General features: G+C 33.4%; 2 protein-coding genes across 2 annotated transcripts; one reads left to right on the forward strand and one right to left on the reverse strand.

The window, feature by feature from the left end:
- Positions 1-2,321: 2,321 nt before the first annotated feature.
- Positions 2,322-13,915, forward strand: LOC147382251 (FKBP-like peptidyl-prolyl cis-trans isomerase family protein). Its single transcript, XM_086428959.1, has 7 exons — positions 2,322-2,472; positions 5,043-5,326; positions 6,954-7,037; positions 10,339-10,388; positions 10,576-10,624; positions 11,320-11,394; positions 12,299-13,915. Exons 1-7 carry the CDS (start codon positions 2,361-2,363, stop codon positions 12,416-12,418), a joined length of 774 nt encoding a protein of 257 aa, XP_086285085.1. The 5' UTR covers positions 2,322-2,360; the 3' UTR covers positions 12,419-13,915.
- LOC147382252 (uncharacterized) lies at positions 13,341-13,844 on the reverse strand. The gene has a single exon (XM_086428960.1). The coding sequence runs from the start codon at positions 13,842-13,844 to the stop codon at positions 13,341-13,343; it is 504 nt and encodes a 167-aa protein (XP_086285086.1).
- Positions 13,916-16,326: the final 2,411 nt, after the last annotated feature.

Below are 16,326 nucleotides of genomic sequence, written 5' to 3' on the forward strand. Positions count from 1 at the left end.
AATATCGAAGGTTTTAATTCCGAATCCAAGTCCTGAAACCCTTATACACCCTGAAACTTTTCTCTTTCAAAACCTAAAAGAAGAAAATCCTAAATATTTAAATATCCCATAATATTATATTTATAGGATTTCAGAAGAGGAACTCATCCTAACCATTAGATTAAAACCTAATCTAACAATTGAGAAAAAACACACAAATAAATATTTGACAAAACACACAAATAAATAGTTGAAGATGAGGAGCGTTTTTTTATCATTTGAAAACATAGAAGGTTATCTCTAGTGTTTACCCAAACCTGGAGGGGCATATCTAAATAACCAAAGTCACCAAGTCGGAGAACGGGTTTAAAACGGAAAGTGAAAACCTCGAAAAAAAATGGGAAAGAAATGAGAAAAAATCAAGAAGTATATATATATATGGGGACGGTTCAGCAGTCCTAAAGTTTGCCAAGTTTGGTGCCAAACATTTTTTAAAATATGGGTTAGAAGCTTTGGAATGAGTTGATTTTTTGTGAGGATGATCTCTATGATGAGGAGATCATCCTCACCAAAAATCAGCCTATTCCAAAACTTCTAACCCCATCAAAAGTGATTTATAAAAATTGGACGGTCCACGATTCTTCAACTTGTAAACTAGGGTTATAAGTTTCAAAATGAGCTGATTTTTTGTGAGGATGATCTCTTCCCCGTGGAGATCATCCTCACAAAAAATCAGCCTATTCCAAAACTTCTAACCCCATCAAAAGTGATTTACAAAAAATGTTTGGCACCAAACTTGGCAAACTTTAGGGCTGCCGAACCGCTCCCTATATATATATATTAAATGTAAAATATATTACATTAAACATTTATTCTAAGCTTATAAAATATTTTTAAGCAAAATAAATATTAGCGAATATCCATGTATGATAACATGTTCCTACACATAATTATACATTTTATGATGATAAAAAAGAGAATCTAACCATCGATATATCTTTTGAGCAAAATAACACAATATTAAAAATTAAAAATTAAAAAAAATAAAATAAAATAAAATCAAGCACTATCATCAAATCCTACATTAAACAATGAACCACAGTACAAACAACCATAAGGCTATCCATAGACCTGCAAAATATGTGTTGTTTTGGTTTTTAATTTAATTCATTTTATTAAAAAAATGTGTTTAAAACATTAAAACTTTTTTCCCTGAAAATGCCGAGATTTTTTTTTATTGTTTTAATCTTTAGAAATACGAAACGTGTTTTAAATTAGACTTTTTAAAAAAATGGATTTTTTTGTTACTACGTAAATAGCCCCAACTTTTAAGAAAACCCTAATCATTTAAAAAACCCATTACATTATGTCTACAGGGTTTAAAAACAGAAACTTATCCTGACTATTGGATTAAAGTCTAATCTAACAGCTGACATAAAAGACACAAATAAATAAATAGAACTACTAAAGGCCCCCCAACTTTTACTTATTACACTCCAATTTCTTAAATTATTTATCAGACCCCAATTAAAGATAAAACAAGACTCTTCAAACATTACAAAAGTTTGGCTCAAAATATAATCTCAACATTTGAGTAGTTGTTTACCATTATAATTGGACTCATATAAAATCCTAAACTCAAAAAAAAAAATCTTAAAAATAAAAAAAAAAATAAAAAAAAAAAATAAAAAAGGAGAGCTTCAATTGGCACTCCAAATTTTACTTACCAATAAAAGTTGGGGTGCCAACAACAATTCTTTAAATATAACATGTACATCTAGATGGTGAAGATGAGGAGGGTACTTTTATCATTTGAAATAGTTTCAGAGAAGAATACTTAGGTCAAGGGGGCATCTTATCAATTTCAAAACACTGAAGGGTATCTCTAATGTTTAACAAAAACATGGACGGGCACGTCTAAATAACCCTAACTCTTAACCAATAACAAAGTGACACATGTAGATGAATTAAGATCATTTTGATTGCCTTACTAAGTAAGAATTTCCCGCAACATAAAAAAAAAACATGATCCAATACGTCAGGGTTGTAGAGGATAAAATCTATGAACTTTAAAAAATAAGTTATATTTCACCGTTGAATTTTAATTTTAAGTTTTGGAGTTAAGTGAAAGTTCGGTACCCATCTATTTTCAAAAAATCTTTGATCAAGTCAAAAAAAATAAATTTGTTTTTTGATCTCAATTTTTCGATGAAATTTAAAGGGCTGTGGCGTTGAATTGCTAATGTGGTAATCCATTTGAGCAAAACTATCGTAAAGGCCTAAAAACTTTGCTAAGTTTGTGAAGGATGGACATGTCATTTCGATATAAAGGTGGGACTGTTTTGGTACTTTCATCTTGGCAATGAAGCTCTTTAGCTTCTATGTATGAGTGTAACTTACCGTTATCCGCTCAAGAAGAAAACTCTTGTCTACTTCCAAATCCAAAAGAGATGGCTTCTTGTTCGTCTTCTTCGTCCCTTCTTCTTCCATTAGGTAAGTAATCAAACTTCTTTACTTCTTCTTTTTTGTCTCTCTAAATGTAGTGTGGGCATAGCTTAAGCTCGTTATCCTCCATTTATAACGAGTTTTAATCTGTTAAAAATTCTATTTTTTTTTTCTTTCATTAGTGGGTAATATTCACATTTATAAGTTAAAATTTCTGCCATTTTTTTTTATGAATTAAATCGTCTTATTTTCTTATTGGGTCTTTGTGTGTGTTTTTCAATGTGTTCTCTTAACTCATAAAATTATCCTTTTATGAGTATTAGTGGGTAATTTTCACATTTATTTATTCTCTGGTTTAAATATTTCTTATGAGAGAAAATTTTCATTAAGATTTCTTTAATATCTTGAAACCCCCCTGCATTTTAGGCTTTGTTTCTGTTTTTCCTGATTTTGGAATGTGTGAGTAATTTTCTCATTTGTTTATTTTATGCTTTAAAACTTTCTTTTGTGAGTAATTTTCAGTGAAATTTGGGTAATATAGATTGCAGTGTGTCAACATTGTATCAACATTATTTTATGGTTTAAAATTTCTTGTGTGAGTAATTTTTCTGTGAAATTCAGTGTATCAACATTGTTTCTAAAAAAAACCCTTTGCATTGTAGGTGTTGTTTATGTTTTATCCTGATTTCTGAATTAGTGGGTAAATTTCGCATTTATTTATTTATTTTCTGGTTTAAAAGTTTCTTATGTGAGTAATTTTTCAGGAAAATTTCTGTAATATAGATTTGTGTCAACATTCTTCTTGGAAAACCCTTGCATTATAGGTGTTTTTTCTATTTTTCCTGGCTTTGAAATAATTCAGTGTTGCAAGAAATAAAGGGAGATACCATGACGTGGATTCAAAGGGCTACCTTCACTTACTAATTATTGACGACTAATCTCACTTGCCTAGTGTGCGTGCAAATTTTCACCCACCTTAAGAACATGACACTTGTCTCCTTGTACACGAGCTATTTCGTGATAGAACTTAAAATTATAATCTATATAATAAAATACAATGGTGGATCCCACTTCTTTGTCTCGATCTTTATACCCCACAAAGAATGTATCTTGAGGATTCCTTTTACCCTTTTTTTTTTCCTTCCTCCCCTTTGCAAAGAGATCCCTTCAACTTGATCCCCCTTTTTCAATAAAACCCTTCCAACCTTACTATCATTCCTCTTTTACCCCTTTAACCCCAAAGAGGATGGCACGGGCAATTATGGCACGAGCATCTCGAGTACTTATTAAATTGCAATACATTGGTCAAAAGCATATATTGAAGACTATACACCAATTCACATTACAAAGTTTATATTTGATGTCGTTATTATAGTCAACTATATAACAACCTCGGTCATGACAAAGAACCGAGGACATTTATCTTGGAGTTATACATAACACATACCTTGCTCGGCTAAAATGACAAAAATCATTTTTTCTTTACAATCACCTCAGACACAAACAATAATCCACGGTTCTTCGTTCATCATATTTTACCACATTCGTAAATTCTATCACATAAAAACTAGTATCATATCCTCAACTTGTATTAATAATATACACTGGTCGTATAAGACAAAGTTTAACAGAAGGTCTGATACCTCCTTATGCAAACCACATGCCCCTAAATAAAGTCCCACACAAGAACATTCTTAACCTTTTGGATGAATATAGTAGCAAAAACTTATCAAAAGTGTCAAAGAACTTTCTCTGTCAGAAAATATCTCCTTTTTAACTAGAGTCGTGATAATCTGACTCCCCCCTCTGACACTCACAGAACCGTAGATCATTTGCCTCAGGATAAACAAGAATCAGATTTATGGTTCTGTGTATCCCAAGGCAAATGATCTACGGTTCTGTGATTTGGGTGTATGTCAGAGGGGGGCGTCAGAAAATCCTTATTCTCTTAAAAAATGATTTCACACTTGATTACATGCAAACATCACAAGCTACTTGAATATTTACAATGACACATGTCCTTTTCTTTACCTATAAAAGAAAACGGAAACAAATAATAAAGGACTTTTAAGGTGTGATTGAAAATCACAACTAGCAAAAAAAAAAAAAAATGAAGGAAGATTTAATGTCACTTTCTTTTAAGTTCTCGTGAAATGTTAACACAAAAGAAGAAAGAAGAAAGAAGAAAGAAGAAAGAAAATGAAATTAAAAAAAAAAAAAAAAAAAAATACCCAAGAGCTTTCCAATACTTAAAGATCCAAGCATACTATTGGGTCTTGGGTCATAGGCCATCAGAGTATTACTGCATTGGCATTACAGCATCTACTTTATAAACATCCCAACTACATGAGTGTATTATAGACATAAAGTGCCTGTTTTGAAAACAATTTATATGTAGAGACTAGGTGCAACATTACTGCTTAGAATAAATTCTGCTCATGTATTTCTATGAACCAATCTGTTTAAGAATTTAGCTTTCAATTGAGGTTTTTCTTGCTCTTCATTCGGTATCAGGTCATTTCTTCATTGTTCACAAATGGCGTAAACTCATCAAACTTTCATTGACACACAATGGTTCTTTCATTTATCTTAATTATAGAAAACTTCATTGTGTTTAGGTTCTACTTTTGTGAAGAGAACATCTCCCAATTGTCAATCCCCAACCAGACAAAGAATCCAAAGTTCGATGACACGAAGCTCAACTCAAGAACTTAGAACTATTGCTGTCTGCACTAAAGAATATGAAGATGAAGGCAATCTAGTTAAACGAAGGGATATGATTGGTTTGGTTTTTGGGATATCCGGTCTTGTTGCAGCCTCATTTAGTGCCAACGGAGCTGGTTTGCCTCCGGAGGAAAAGCCAAGACTATGCGATTCTGCTTGTGAGAAGGATCTAGAAAATGTATGGTGAGCTTTCCTAACCTATACATCTATAGAATTTTTTTATTTATTTATTTTTTTTTTATGTTTTTATCTTAGCATGTCTTGCAAAATCTAACAAGGAAAATAAGGCAAAATTCTCTAAAGAATCTGGAATTGGGGACTTCGTGTTTGGGTCAAGGTTTGAAACTTAAAACTCAACTTAGACGGGATAAGGCCCCAAAACCGAGTACTTAGAATTTATGTTTGTGATCACAGAACATTTGATTTTTCAGACTACTAGATCGGGTTTTATTTGTTCTGCAGGAACCCCATACTATCCTGTTATCTAAAACTCATATCTTAATCATAGTGACAAAGTCGGGGTTCAGGAACGATTCGACAAGAGAAAGCTTCAGAAAAAGTCGACAAAAGATTGAAAAAGTTGGGAAAACATCAGATAAATTGAAAATAAAAATAATTTTCTAAGAATTAAAAATGTAAAAAACAAATGTATTTTATAAATTAAATAAAAAAATAATACGAAGATACAAAAAGTCACAAATAATATGTGATTTTCGAAAAAAATTGTGGATTAAATCATGATTAATTGTGATTTTTAAAAAAAATCACAGATTTGTCATTATGATCTCAAATTCTCAATCAAGCCACATCTACTTGGTAAAATTTTGTGTTATTGATGTAGTTTACAAAATTTGGTTTCACAAAGGGTATAACCCTACAGTTCAGTTTTGATTCACTGATACTGCAATTGATGTAGGATATGACTAAATGAAAATTAAATATGTACTTTTAAGTTCTAAATAATAACCATTTAGGAGACCAAAATTGAAGTCAATTAGAGCAAAAAGAAGTTCTGCCAACTGCATTACATGGCAAGTGGCATGCATGGGAAATGTGACGTTTTGTTCAAGCCTCAAGGGGTTGCAAACTGACCTCCTTGACTGAAAATCAACCAAACTAGATGACTAATCATTTGGAAAATATCATCTTTTCTGACGGTTATGTAGTTTCGTTCATCTTGCCATTAACTCAGTTTTTCTCCTACAAGGTCTGTAGGATGGGACCATAGTGACAAAAATCTGCGGGTTTTTTTAAAAGGCTATTAAATCACGATTTTAATAGTTGTAGATTAAATCATGTTTTTTTTTTTCAAAAAATCGCGAAGTTTTTGAAAAAATCACTATTAATCATGATTTAAAAAAAAATCATAGATTATTTTTATTTTAGCCTTTTTTTCAGTGTTTTTTTATCATTTAATATATGAAATACATATTTTTTTTATAATTAAAAAGACGTATTTTTATTTTTTAATTTATCATTTAATATATGAAATACATATCTAATGTTTTCCTGATTTTTGCCAAAGCTTTCTATTGCCCAAGTATTCCTGAACTGCATATTGGGACACATCTAATGGTATCTCCTGCCTCAAGGCACATGTGCTACTTGAACCGCATATTGGTAGAATGTACCTTAGGTTTCCTCATACCTAGGTGGTTGAAAGTGTCATTGACTAATGTTGATCTGACCTTTCCATGTAACCTGTTATCATCATGCATTCTCTTACAATTTACTTCGATTAATATCAATGATTGAATTCTTTAAACTCCAAGAAACTAAGTGTGGGAGTCTCTTGGTCTATGAAGGTCCCTATGGTAACAACGGAATCGGGTTTGCAGTACAAGGACATTGTACTTGGACAAGGTCCTAGTCCTCCCGTAGGCTTTCAGGTATGAAATTTGAGCCCCTTTAGTATTTTGTTGCTAATTATCTAGTTCTGTTATCAAAAGACTAAGATCAATATAGAGGACGGATGATTTGTAGTTTGAGCTTTATAGAAGATAATTGCATGTATAATTTTCATAAGCATATTAATAGTGCGGCTACAGACTTCACGGGACCATTTGATGGGTCCCATGTTATAGAAGTAGACCCAGTAGGATGATTCTAACCATTTGATTTATGGATTTTTTTTCCGGGCCATTTACCATATCATTTCTTATTATTCCAAAGTGTGCCTTAACTGGGATTATTACAATTTTCTGATGGGATTAATTTTTGGCATAAAATGCATGGTTTTAAATACCACGAGTAATGGGTTAGTGATGGTGAACCTATCTTGTTTTTCATCATCATAAGTGGATGCCTTTTCTGACTTTTTGCAACATTTTTTCGGAAAATAGAACATTTACAAGAAAAGTAAATGACAAGAAACAATACAAGACGAACCTAGGAGGTCGAGGTGACTATTGAAGTGGAAGAAAAAGCAAAAAATAACAAGGAAACGAGAATTAACTCTCTGTATGCAATCAAAGTCTAATGAAAAACAAAATCCTAAAAAAAAAGAACCTTTTATGTCCAGAAAGACCAAAGTCCACTTAAAAAATGGTTCTTAATGGATAAGACACTGTTGTTCCACTATGTGCTTTCTCCTATACTCTCTGAAGAGAAAATGGGAATAGTCAACTTGCCTAAAGATGGGAAAGCCGATGAAACCAACTACAAAACACCTCAGAAGCAGAATTCAGCGTAGTCCAACAAATCCCAATGGAGAACCCCTTGGCGTGGTTCCTTAACTCTAAAGGAGATGCATGAAAAGCTTAAGTGGTTAAAGAATGAAGAAAAGAATAGAAAGATCTTACTAAGAACATAGAACTATGATTCTAGGTCCACAACTGCTTGCATGCCTTCATAGTGGATAAGGGGAGCTATTTGGACGAAGAAAAATGACATAAATAATTCGTTCTCCTAGTAATTTAAATTCATTCTGAAACCAAAATTCCATGATAAAATGCCCCCCTCACATATCAAGAACTCCTTCAACATTTTTTTTTAACTATAAAAAAAGAGTGAGAAAAGAACCTGAAAACTCTCTTTAAGAGGAAACTCCCACACCATCTATTATCTGAAAACCTGATGCTGAGTGAACTCAGAATGCGCCCTCATGATTCCTCTCCAGAGTCCAAACACTACATTGGTAAGGATAACGGGCTTACTACTTTTCCTACTAAAATTCGTCTCACCGCTTTCTGAAGTAATGACCTTCCTCCTAAGACTAGATAGTTCTTTGTTGAACCATCAAAGACACCTTTCCTTAAGAACAAAGTTCATATTCTTAAGGACCTTGATCGCTGAACCTTTTCCTTTCTTATATAGGCAAATGTGCTTCCAATTTGACTAGTACTTAAAGGACTCATTTTTGGCATTAAAAAAAAAATCTTTCATGAATATCCCATCCTTACGATAATATGCTAACGAGAATAGAGAAGAGAGTCACGCTGTAAAATGAAAGGCTGGAAAAGGTACCTTTAATAAAAACAATATTTGTGCCTTCTAATAAATACCTAAATTTATCAAATGCCAATTTTGACAAAATTACTTGCTAATGAGATCCCATTTAACCATGTATATATAGCTTAGCCCATGGGGAAGATCAAGGGAAGCCAAAGGGAGAGAATTGATCAATGTTGTCTATAACGCTATAAAACCCACTCTAATATCCTTAGTTTCTCTCAAGTTAATGCTCAAACTGAGATAGACTCAAAAGAACACAATGAACCTCTAAGAAACTAAGTTTACCTTTTGATGCACCTAGAAAGGGAAGAACATTATCAACAAAGTGAGGGTGAGAGTTCCAAGTTTCCTTTCTATCAACGTTGAAACCACCCTAGGCCCCTTTCTCTACCACTCTCCTCACCATCTTCCTTTGTGCTTCAACAACCACCCTAGAAGTCCCAAATTAACTAGCAAGAAAACATTGATCATCAGTGAAAATAAGTTAAGGCACATTTAACTATGCATCTCCACCATTCCAGGCTGAAAATCTCCCAAGGTGGTAATCATCCAGGAAACCCCAATTAATGTGACCACAGTTTTTTTCCATATTGATCGTATCGATAATTTCTCATAGTCATAATCTCACCTAAAATAAATGCATTTGTTGGCCAATGGCACATCATGCAAGATTTGTATGTTTCTAATAAAAGCCACTTTGGGGCAACAAGGACAAAAGGAAAAAATCTTGAGGAATTCTTGGGTCATTATTTTTTAAATGATTTTATACACTCCCCCAACTAGGCTAATTGGTCTAAAATTTGTATGCCCTAGCTTCCAAGAACCTCAAGGATTAGGGATATGAACATGCTAAGATGAAGGAAAATGCTGGAGTGACTGAAATTCATTCCGTTTCACACTTTGCTGATGTGGATGTATACAGAACCATAGAAGCTTTTCATTGAGATACAAGTGAAAAGCACCTATGGTGTTGTTTGCACCTGCACGTCAGCAAAGTGTGGAATGGAGTGAATTTCGAAGATGAATGTCTTGGTCACATCCATCTCAACATCCTTATCTTTGCTGCGTTCTTTTTTTTTAAGCTTTAACTATGGTTATATATATATATATATATATATATATATATATATATATATATATATATTGGATAAGTAACTATGGTTTATAAATTTTGTTAACCTATATTTCAGATTTTTTAGTTTCATTTTTTTCCTCTATTTTTCTTTCGAAATTGGGCAGTTTGGCTTCAACCCGTCCTGGTTGAGCAGATCAAACAGTTCATGATCAACTACCTGGCCAATGTTGACCCAACCCGGTTATAGGACCTATTAACCAGGTCACAAGTTCTTCCAGCAGGTCAGATCTGGGTTTTATATCATTATAAACAATATTAAAAACATTGTAGTAGTCATTATTAATAGGATAATGGCGGACAAGAGTAAATTCATGATGTATGTCTCTAGACGGTTAGAAAGACATATTTATTATGGTTATTATGCCTGATATTGGAACCTTGCATGAAAGATAAAGTGGGGGAAACTTCAAATGGGAGATTGAGCAATTGCATGTGCGCCAAATGTACATACATTTGGATTGTGGGCTCGTTTAATTACTCATGGATTCCTTGTTTTTAATATTTATTTGCAATTTATTCTGATTTCCTTAAATTACCTATTAATTATTTTCGCCAGATCAATCTGTCTCTTACTCACTCTGTTTGTCTTTCATTTTTCATAGGTCGCTGCAAATTATGTTGCCATGGTACCGTCTGGACAAATATTTGACAGGCATTTACATCTCTAACTTGCAGATTTAGTTAATGTCTTAATTCATTGGTGTCTAAGAATATTTCTTGTATTTTTTCTTAATTGTATTAGAAATGCCATTGTTTTCAAATGCTCAGATAACTAAAATTTCTCTAACTTCATGTTACCATTTTTTATCTCTTATAATTCTTCCCATTTTGAATTCCAGTTCTTTGGAGAAGGGCACGCCTTATATTTTTCGTGTCGGCTCTGGTCAGGTATGCCATTGAACCCCAACCATTTCATTTCATTGTTCAAAAACTTGGTGTCATCCCCTAGTGAATCTTTGGGTTTTTAAATCTTTTGGCTGAGTCAATAATAACTTTGCCAACTCTAGAAAATTATGTAGTTGAGAGTTGAAATCTCAGAGATAATTATGGCATTGCAACCGATCTGAGTCAACTTGGCCAAATTCCAACATTTTTATTTTGGATGCTAAGCTTGTCTTGAACCCATGACCTCAAAGTTGTTCTGCTATATGTCAACCAACTGAGCATTGGATCTAAACTCAGCCAAATTCCAACTTGATGTATATATTCTTTTGACTTGGATTCTTGAGATGCAACTTGGCTGACGTATCAACTATACTTATTGATTTTTGGTATATTGGAAGAAGAAATATTATGGACATTTATGCCTCACAGACGGATATAAGACGGGGAGTAGGACAGTCTTTCTTTCTTGTTTTTTGAAGTATTATGTGTATATTATTCTTGTTGATTCTAATTTAATAATTAAAATTGTACAAATATTTCCCATCAGTTCCTAATTTAGTTTAAAAAAGGTAATTATGTGAATATACCATGAAATTACTTTAATGCTACATTCAAGAACAAAAGTCAATTAACATGGAACTCTGTTGAGTTGTAGAGTTGATTTGGCTGATTATTATCATGCTTTTTGGCTAGAATAGGTGATCAAGGGGCTTGATGAAGGGATCCTTAGCATGAAAATTGGAGGAAAACGCCGACTCTTCATTCCAGGATCTGTAAGTATTCTATCTGATTGAAAAAAAAAAAAAAAAGATCAATTTTTCTTCCATGAGCAGAGATGGAAACTAGTGGCCAAGGACTAGGGCTGCCAATGGGTCTGATAATATCCGCTTGCCCGACTCACCTGACCCGAGTTATTCGGGTATGGGTACAATTTTTTATCCGATTAAGAATTCAGGTAGATTTATTTGTAATTAATTTATCCGAATTTTTTTTTAGGGTTGGATATGGATGTGCATCCCATCCAATCCGAGTATCTGTCTATCTCAGTTTAATACAATAATTCATGATAAGATATATGTATAAACAAAAATTAAGGTTCTTCCATCATCTTTATAATGAGGTATATATATTTGACTCGGATATCTGTTTAAAATTTTGGTACAAGTCAGATACGGATATCGTTCAAAAAATTGGATAAATAATCAGATATGACTATTCTTAGCAAAAGTGGGTAAAAAATCAGATACTACCATGCGTTTACCATCCAGTAAAGGCTATTTCACGGACAAGGATCCTTCATGTAATGGATGCCAAAGATTGCTAAATGATCCATCAACCTGTCACCTAATTTCAAATTGTTACATTAGATTGCTAAGGACCCTTCCCTCGCTTGTCAAAATTAGCTTTATTTGCAGTAATTTTATTGGTGTCATCATCATCAACCTTATCCCAAAGATTTTGAGTTTATTGAAAGATTATTCATGTTCACTTTCACTATCTCAATCCGTGTTCTTCTGTGTCCTAGTATTGCTCTTTTAGAAAGCAATACAAATTTTAGTAATATAAATATAATTCTTACTAATACTTGATCTCTTGTGTACATTTTTTGGAGAAATGATAGTAATGCAAAGCTAACGATGGTTCCTTTTTCGTTTCTTTTTTCCCTTTTATATATAGTTGGCATTCCCGAAAGGTCTCACTTCGGCTCCTGGAAGGCCAAGGGTAGCTCCAAGCAGTCCGGTGATTTTCGATGTAAGTTTGGAGTATATTCCAGGCCTCGAAGTGGATGAAGAGTAAGAAGAGACTCATGTCTGATTATATTATTATTTCCTATTTATTGGGTCTTGACACAAAGGTTTGCTCTGCAAGTACCTTCGATCCTTCAATCATTCTTTTTGTTTATTCTTTTGTAAAAATAGTTGGCAAATCTCATTGCCTTGTCTAGAACATCAATGTCTAGAACATCAATTTGGTCTTTATTTTGCTAAATCAAAGCCGAGCCTTTGATCACATGTCCACCCCCCCCGGCAACCCACCAAAAAAAAAAAAAAAGCAATACAAACCAAACTAAGATTTCGTCGGTGAATCCAAAGGGTGACCAAATCTTCCCTTTATGCCTTAGCGACCATTTTATGCATTTTACATCAAACAACAACAACAGTAATAGAATCTTATTCCAGAGATTTGGGATCGTCTGAATGAATCTTATTCCTCCATTGCACTTTGTCTACGGTTAAGTTCGTGTTATTGAGAGTAAGTTCATATCTGTTTTTACTTATTCGCTATTTTCATTCATGTCTTTTACTTTTTTCACACTTTTTCTTAATATTGAGACTAGTGATATTAACTTGATAGGCTTCACAGAGCGTAAATTAAACTGGAGATTACTAATGAGGATCCATACTAGTCTCTCATTATAAATTTGGGGGGTTACACTAATTTTGTGAAAATGAGGGATTACTTAAATATTCAACAAATTGAGGGTATCTGTTGACTTAATAAATAACATGACATCTTGATGAAGTAAATACAAAATCTAAGGATTGAAATTTTTTTTTTTTTTTGATATTAGTGTCATTTTTGTGATACTTCTTGAATAATATTTCTTGGTAAACCTTGTTTCTTATATAAACCAGTAGACTACTCCCACGTGTCCAGAACAGAAAATTTGTTACACGTGTCGAAATCTTGTATATTTACAGGAAAAATAAAATATATCTTAGCCAGACAAACTCAGATAAACGGCTGTAGCAACGCCCAAGGCGTAAACCCCCATCAGTGTCCCAACCAAATCTCTTCCAGACCTAGTCACGAACCCGATTCCAACGATTCCAGCGATCCCAACCGGGACTCGCTGAAGAACCGCTTTTCCCGCATTGGTAACGATGGCGTCCCTGAAAAGCTCCACTGCAAAGGCCTTGAACATTGCACGATCTAGGGTTTCTTCCTTGGGATCTGTGGATCGTTCGATCACGATCTTGAGAGCTCTATCGATCTGGATTCGTTTGGGAGGTGATGGAACCCACTTATTGACGAGAGGATTGACAGTGAAGAGTGTCAGATGAAGGCGAGAGGAAGCGTCAGAGAGCTGGTAAGGTCGAACGCCGGAGAAGGCGTGTTGGGTCAGATTCAGGCATTCTTCGTAGACGGAATTGCATGATCTGTCGAATTCCGGCGAGTCTTGAAGGGTTTTTTCGACCCTCTTTGATGCCGATAGTCCCATTGGAGCTATAGAAACCCGTGATTGGAATAGAAGAGAGTAAATTTCTTTGATTCAAGTAAAAAAAAAAAAAAGGAGCTGCTATTGGTACCTCAACTTTAACTTATTACACCTCAATTAAAAATAAACAAAATAAGTGAATGATTGAGAATGAGTAAAAGTTGGGGTGCCAATAGAAACTTTCTCATTTTTTATTTTTATTTTGACTAGATCTTTCTAATTTTTAGGTTTATGATTTATATGAACCTAATCATAATTGTAAACGACTCGTGAAATTGTTTGAACCAGTGTTGTAATGCTTTGTAATGTTGAGATTATAATTTGAGCCAAACTTTGTAATATTTGAAGGGTGTGTTTTAATCTTTAATTGAGTTGTGATGAATAATTTAAGAAATTGGGGGCATAATAATTAAAAGTTGGAGTGTCTATAGCAACTCTCAAAGAAAATGATTAAATATATTCATCATCATATATTTGTGAGTGGGTACAACAAAGAGTCAGGAAATTTTTTTGTGGGGACAGTAGTGGTGGATTTTTTTATTCACCGCTAATATCTATCGTGATAGTTCATTAATTTACAAACTTTGAAAATTATTGTAAAATCAAGTGCCCCCACCATAAATCCGCCCCAGGGTGGACATTGTAAATTGATCATCATCCAAATTTTAAAATAATAAGTGGTCTTAGAGCAACTCTAAGGGCAAACTCCATTTTAATATTTCATAATGGAATATGTGAGCATTTTTTACCACCATTTTCCCTCTTCAAGGTGTTTACACTCCAATCGCATCTTCCAAAATGCCGATCCTTAAATATTTTAATATTCTTTTATTCAATATAAAACTAAAATAAAATCCATAGGTTGAAAATCCTACCCAATGTCTAAACAAATTTGGAGTAAAAAAAACGGAGTTATTGTACATGTCTTCCATTTTAGAGTTTGAAAACTTGAAATTTCAAAATAAAAGAGATTTGGGAAGATTGCATTGGAGACCACTCTAGTGGATTCTAGGGGTGCAACTTGATTCGATTTGTGGTCAAATTGGAACCAAACCAAATTCCATTAGAACCAAGCCAACCCAAACCGTACAAGTTTGAACCAATTGAATACTTGTGTGAGAAATTCCTCGAATTGGTTTACCATTTCCATGAAGGGGCGTGCCAGTAGCAAACTTCTCAAATCGATCAATTCCGTGTTACGCTCAAGGGAAGGCAAGGACCCGCTTCCTAGAAGAAAGCGACTGGTTCAGTTTATTAAGAGATGAATACTCCTAACAAAGAAAACTCTGAAGTGAAGAACTACTCATGTCCACTCAAACAGCTCAACTCCGGGACTCTCAAAGCTTGTAATAACACTTTTCGTTCTCTTCCCACCGCAGGAGGCGGGGCTTTTTCTTTCTATCAGTTTCAAATAAAAATAGATATTGATCTGGGCCTATGCCCATTACCCAAGATTAAAATCAGTTTGGTTCGGTTCGATTCTACGGATTGCCAATATTACATAAGTAATATTTTTTAATGAATTTTTTTTTATTATAATAAACATAAAATTTCATACAATAATCACTAATCTATCCATAAAAAATCATTAGTTTATCCAACAAAATCACTAATATATGTCCTAACTCTTAAAATAATTCATAATAATTATTAAAACAATATATATATTGAATAGTGGTTCAGTTCTATACAAACTTGAGCCAAGAATTGAATCAAACTACCCTAAAGCTATCAGTGTGGTTTGATTCTCGGTTTGAACTAGACCAAGTTGCATCCCTAGTGGATTCTACACTCCAAAATGGCAGTTGAAGAAAATAAAAGGAGTTTCGGAAGATGCATTGGAATTGCTCTTATACATTAAATACCAATAATTGGTGGTACCATGATTCATCTTCTCTTTATGTCAAAATTAGGATGTAAAAAAAATTCTGATTTATTTATTTTATTTTTTCTTCTAATCTCATCTTGATATCATTCATGATCAAGACAAAACGCGAAAACCAAGATTTAAAATCATGGGTGGCATGAGTTTTGCGCAAGAGTTACAAATAGGGTATTTTAGAAACACTCCCCTGTAAAATTGGTGATATTAAGTATACCCCTTGTAAATATGCAAGATTAGGCTTACCCCTATTGACTGTAAGTCAAGGATTAAAAAATGTGCTTTAAATACTTAAATTATTAAATCAAATTTGAAAAATATCAAAATTTCATTATTAAATCATCGAAGACAAAACATCATTGACTTATGATGTTTTCAGGGGGTAAACCTAATATCACCAATTTTACATGAGGTTGTTTTTAAAATACTTAGTGTTGATTCTAGAGTGTACTATTAGCCCGGCTTAGTGTATCCTTTCTAATGAACCACCTCCATAAGATTGTCTTATGTATTGCATCTCGAATCCCATCATTAGCCAACATTGTCAAGATAATAAGTGGTTAAAGGCTATTAATTTAAAAATCAAGGAACAGGAGTGTCAAA

This window comes from Akebia trifoliata, chromosome 16, assembly GCF_017979445.1.
Source record: "Akebia trifoliata isolate Shusen 1 chromosome 16, ASM1797944v1, whole genome shotgun sequence".
NCBI lineage: Eukaryota > Viridiplantae > Streptophyta > Magnoliopsida > Ranunculales > Lardizabalaceae > Akebia > Akebia trifoliata.

Excerpts from the sequence above, each read along its gene's own strand:
- LOC147382251 (XM_086428959.1), top strand. The coding sequence starts at position 2,361 with ATGTATGAGTGTAACTTACCGTTATCCGCTCAAGAAGAAAACTCTTGT. Across the intron at positions 10,625-11,319 it reads TTCGTGTCGGCTCTGGTCAG|GTGATCAAGGGGCTTGATGA; the intron begins GTATGCCATTGA and ends TGGCTAGAATAG. Across the intron at positions 11,395-12,298 it reads GACTCTTCATTCCAGGATCT|TTGGCATTCCCGAAAGGTCT; the intron begins GTAAGTATTCTA and ends TTTTATATATAG.
- LOC147382252 (XM_086428960.1), bottom strand. The coding sequence starts at position 13,844 with ATGGGACTATCGGCATCAAAGAGGGTCGAAAAAACCCTTCAAGACTCG.